Below are 5,057 nucleotides of genomic sequence, written 5' to 3' on the forward strand. Positions count from 1 at the left end.
CGGTAGACTCGTTAATAAACGTTGGTACCAGGCAGCTGTTTAAAAACTGAGGATGCGGTGTGGGTTTTAATTGAAGTATAGTTGGCTTATAATGTTGTGGTAGTTTCAGGTGTATAGCAAAGTGATTCAGTTATACACATGCACGTATATATTCTTTTTCATTATGGTTTATTATAAAGTGTTGAATGTAGTTCCCTGTGCTATACAGTAGGTCCTTGTTCATTTCATATATAGTAGTGTGTGTATTGGAGAAGGCAATGGCACCCCACTCCAGTACTCTTGCCTGTAAAATCCCATGGACAGAGGAGCCTGGTAGGCTGCAGTCCATGGGGTCACTAGGAGTCGGACACAACTGAGCAGCTTCACTTTCACGCGTTGGAGAAGGAAATGGCAACCCACTCCAGTGTTCTTGCCTGGAGAATCCCAGGGACACAGGAGCCTGGTGGGCTGCTGTCTATGGGGTCGCACAGAGTCAGACACAACTGAAGCGACTTAGTAGCAGCAGCAGCAGCAGTGTGTGCATGTTAATCCCAAACTCTTAATTTATTCCTCCCTCCTGCCCTTTCTCTTTTGGTAACCATAAAGTTTGTTTTCTATGTCTGTGAGCCTATTTCTTAATAAGTTTTTTTGTATCATTTTTTAAAGATTCCACATATAAGCAATATTATAGATTTGTATTTTTCTGTCGTTTATTTTACTTAGTATGAAAATCTCTAAGCCCATCCACGTTGCTGCAATACTTCATCCTTTTTATGGCTGAATAATATTCCATTGTATATATATACCACATTACCCATTCATCTGTTGATGGACATGTAGGTTGCTTCCATGTCTTGGCTATTGTGAATAATACTGCTATGAACATTGGGATCCATGTATCTTTTCAAATGAGTGTTTTCATCTTTTCCAGATATATGCCCAGGAGTGGGACTGCAGGATCCCATGGTGGTTCCACTTTCGGTTTCTTAAGGAGCCTCCGTAACGATTCTCCACCATGGCTGAACCAGTCAGTGTGGGAAGGTTGCCTTTTCTTCACACCTCTCCAGCAGTTATCTGTAGACTTTTTAATGATGAAGCTGGGTTCCTTCTGAAGCGCCCTGGCCTCCGGGAAATAAGCAGTAGGTGAAAAAGGCTGGTGCACAAAAGTACGTAGTGCACGCCACTCCTTGTGTTAAAATGTGTGAAGCTGCTGTGGACTCAAAGTATGTGTCAGTATGTCTCCCTGAAATGTGTGTGTATATTGACACCCCAGCCCCTCAGTGTGGCTGCATCTGCAGACGGGCCCCCAAGAACGCTGTCAAAGTTAAATGAGGTCAAAAGGGACCTGATCCCCCAGAAGAAGCGTGTCCGAAGAGTCCCCAGAGAGCTCCCCTGCTCGCAGATCAAGGGAAGGCCACGTGAGGCCGTGGTGAGGAAGTGGCTGAACCAAGCCTCCAGAAGTGAGCTCAGGCTGCAGCCTCCAGAACCAGGAGAGGTTCACTGCAGCCTCGGCGGCTGGGCCTCTGTTCTGTGGTGGCAGCGCAGGCAGAGTCATGAGATGGCTGTTTTCACAGAGAGGATGTTTCTAGCCTCCTCCGGGACTTGGCAGGTGTTACACAGTCCATCCTCCTGCACCTGCTCGTGTCTGTATCTGTGCCTATGCAGATAGGTTCTCAGGTGCCTCCCTTCAAGACACAGAGTCTCCCCTGAACGAGATGTGGAGGGGATGGCCTGAGACTTTTGAGTGGCTTGTAAAAGGCAACTCCCCCAACCTCGCCCACCATGTAGTAAGGAGGCTCAAGTCACACCTGAGGCCCACATGGGGAGCAGCCATGTGAGGGGGCCTCGCGGAAGCCCCAACACCTGCCCACCCCCACCCCCACCATGAAGCTGATGCCTCTGTTGCAACTTGGTGAGGGCCCCTCAGCCAGCACCCCTCAGACAGATCACTCTCAAACTCTTAACTGTGAGGTAATGTTTGTCCTAAGCCACCAAATCAGAAGTAATGTTTAGGCATCAAGAGATAAAAACACCATGCAAGCATCACCCACCACACATCTGAAATGATCAAACCATGTCTGCCAGCCCCTTGGAACCCCAGACCTGTGCAGTTCTGGCACTGAAGGGGTCCCCAGGTCACTGCACCCCAGCATGAGCACGTGCAGGCAGGCAGGTTTCAGAGCGAGGTTTAATGCCGTGTGTGTCCCCACACGGAAGCTATTTCCACCAAAAGAGGAAATAAACTTGTGCCAGGGAGTTTCTAGAGTCCATCCGGAGAGCCTGGGCAGTTCCAGATGCAGATGGCAGGAGGCAGCACAGCAGACATCTGGAGGGGGGACAGAGCAGGGTGAGCAGACGCCACTGCCATGTGCCTTCCCATCTGTGAGATGGGCATCCCTCCACCCCGACCAGACCCAGGCAGGCTGAGGCTCCAGGATAGAGCCCCAAGGGCCACCCCCACCCATAGACCCAGGTTGCCATCCTATAGCTCTGCACTACTGGGCAGGGGGCTGGTGCAGGGCCCTGCTCTCAGGATTGTTCAGGTGAGCCCCCTATACCTGCCGCCCCAGCCATGGACCTGCAGGCAGTTCTGCTCCTCTGCTGCTCAGGGATCCCAGGCTACCCCCACTGACTGCTGCTGAAACTCACCAGAGGGGCCTGAGGTTGTGAGTTTAGTCATCCTTCTTGAACTTGCCGTTGATGTAGGGCACCCAGTCCAGAATCAGCCGCCAGTCAGTGGCCCATACCAGCCCCACAGCACCCACGGCACCCCACAGGCTCGCCGTGGGGACCCTGCAAAGACAGCAGGGGTCAGGCCTCAGCACCCCTCCAACGCAGCTGTTCATCAGGTGTCCGCCGTGCACCTGGCCCTGCCCCACGTGTGGTGGGACACATCTTGCTGATGACCCCGAGGCAAGGCCATTCCCGTCTGCTTTCACATCAAGATCTGCTTAAGGTTTTATTTGAGGAATTCTGCTAAGAAAAGAAAAGCCCAAGCCCAAGCTTACAACCATAAGGACAGAAAAAGCTTGCAGGCAGACACATTAACGAATGCAGTTTACAGCAGCTCCATCCCCGAGACAGCCAATGGACAGAGGTAAGAATTGTCAGGGACCTGTCCTACTGATGAGACCGTGGCACAGAGAGGGCAAGCCATGTCCCTGAGACACACAGCCCGCTGGGTGCAGAGCCAAAGCAGGGGCTCCAAGACTACCACACCCGACGTTTACATCCAGCAATGGGCATGGTCAAGGACATCCCCAACAATCCCACCTCCTGGACTGTATACCTCCCTTTGAGTGTCAGCTGGACCCAGTCACACCCCTAATGAATAAAATAAGGAGAGGGGTAAATCACTGCGGATAGTGACTGCAGGCATGAAATTAAGGCACTTGATCCTTAGAAGGAAAGATTTGACAAAGCTGGACAGCATATTAAAAAGCAGAGCCCTCACTTTGCCGACAAAGGTCCATATAATAAAACCTATGGTTTTTCCAGTAGTCATGTATGGATGTGAGTGTTGGACCATAAAGAAGGCTGAGTGCTAAAGAATTGATGCTTTTGAACTGTGGTGCTAGAGAAGACTCTTGAGAGTCCTTTGGAATGCAAGGAGATCAAACCAGTCAATTCTAAAGGAAATCAACCCTGAACATTCATTGGAAGGACTGACTTTGGCCATCTGATGTGAAGAGTTGACTCATTGGAACAGACCCTGATGCTGGGAAAGGTTGAAGGCAAAAGGAGAAGGGGGCAGCCAAGGATGAGATGGTTTCATCACCACCTCAATGGACATGAGTTTGATCAAACGCCAGAAGACAGTGGAGAACAGAGGAGCCTGGGTGTGCTGCAGTCCATGGGGTAGCAAAGAGTTCATGACTTAGCAACTGAACAGCAGAATCAGAGCCACCTGCCCACGACCCCACCGTCCTGGCCACTGGCCTTGGGGCCTGTGGATGCTCACAGAGGGAGGTGGCAACGAACCTGACCTCCAAACGGCACCCAAGGTGATGCTGCTGAGAGTCCCTCGTGACCCTCAACACCTCTCCTCCACTTTCTCACAGGAAGACACCAGGGCTCTGAGAGGGGCTAAGTGCAGGGTCTCCATCTGGTGAGCATGTATGCTCAGAATCTGACACAACCACACAGTGCCTCCTTGCGGTGAGTCCTGCTTCCAGGCCTCCGGAAGCCAGTGTAGAGTGCAAGGCTGCACCCATTCCTCTTTAGTTTTTACATCAATCTCCTGTCATGGATCATACCGTTTTAGTTTTTCCTTGTCCAGGGACTACCGTGTCAGCCTGCAAGGTTCTGTTTATCGCTGTCTCTGGCACCCAACGCAGTGCTAGGTGAGAGCACACACTGGTGCTCATTGGGTGCTGATGAGGGTGTCGCTGCTCTGATAAGGCAGACAGGGACAGATAGATGGACGGTAATCGAGGGCTCGAGCTGCCCCGGGGGAGAGGCGGTAGGGGTCTCTGGTGGTCCCACCCGACGCCAGGGACCGCTTTTCGGCCTGAGTTGCCCCAATTATAAAGTGCCACTGTCACTGTCCACCCGAAGGTCCCTAGCAGCGCCGCCGTCTAGGGACAGTCCCCACGTTTCACTCTCCCTGCCATGGCTCGAGGACACGACTGCCGAATACAGGTCCCTGTTTCTCAGCGCCCCACGTTGTGGGTTCCCCAATCCCACTGCCACGTGGGGCCACACCCATTCCACCCGTCCCCCATAGGGAGCAGGGACAGATACAAGTGTCGGCTTCACAGCAACGTCAGGCAGAAAAGAAAAGCCAGGAGCGCACAGGGTCGGTTTCCAGGCTCCAGGAGCTGAGCGGGGGCGCTGGGCGCGGACCGGGTGGGCACCATCGCGGCCCTTAGGTGGAGCGGGTCGGGGGCCCGCCACACGCAGCCGGTCCGTGCCTCATTTCCCCATCTGGGACCCGGAAGGACAAGGGGCTCGGGGGCTCGGGCTACGTCCTCACCAGTTTCTGGCCAGCTGGCGGTAGCGCGGGCCCAGGAACCTGGTCAGCATCGCGGCACCTTCCCTGCTCAGGGTGACCCTGGCCCTGCCGATTCGGGCGCACT

The 5,057-nt window shown here is 53.2% G+C and overlaps 1 protein-coding gene across 1 annotated transcript; it reads right to left on the reverse strand.

The window, feature by feature from the left end:
* Positions 1-2,149: 2,149 nt before the first annotated feature.
* Positions 2,150-5,057, reverse strand: LOC101119721 (cytochrome b-c1 complex subunit 10). The gene is made up of 3 exons (XM_004008784.4): positions 4,955-5,057; positions 2,629-2,772; positions 2,150-2,305 (listed from the first exon to the last, which is right to left on the reverse strand). Exons 1-2 carry the CDS (start codon positions 5,002-5,004, stop codon positions 2,652-2,654), a joined length of 171 nt encoding a protein of 56 aa, XP_004008833.1. The 5' UTR covers positions 5,005-5,057; the 3' UTR covers positions 2,150-2,305; positions 2,629-2,651.

The sequence above is a fragment of the Ovis aries genome, chromosome 5, assembly GCF_016772045.2.
Source record: "Ovis aries strain OAR_USU_Benz2616 breed Rambouillet chromosome 5, ARS-UI_Ramb_v3.0, whole genome shotgun sequence".
NCBI classification, from domain to species: Eukaryota; Metazoa; Chordata; class Mammalia; order Artiodactyla; family Bovidae; genus Ovis; species Ovis aries.

Bases quoted from the DNA above. Each gene is read 5' to 3' on its own strand.
- LOC101119721 (XM_004008784.4), bottom strand. From the start codon at position 5,004: ATGCTGACCAGGTTCCTGGGCCCGCGCTACCGCCAGCTGGCCAGAAAC. The intron at 2,773-4,954 runs GTGAGGACGTAG...CTGTCTTTGCAG, and splicing joins CGCCAGCTGGCCAGAAACTG to GGTCCCCACGGCGAGCCTGT.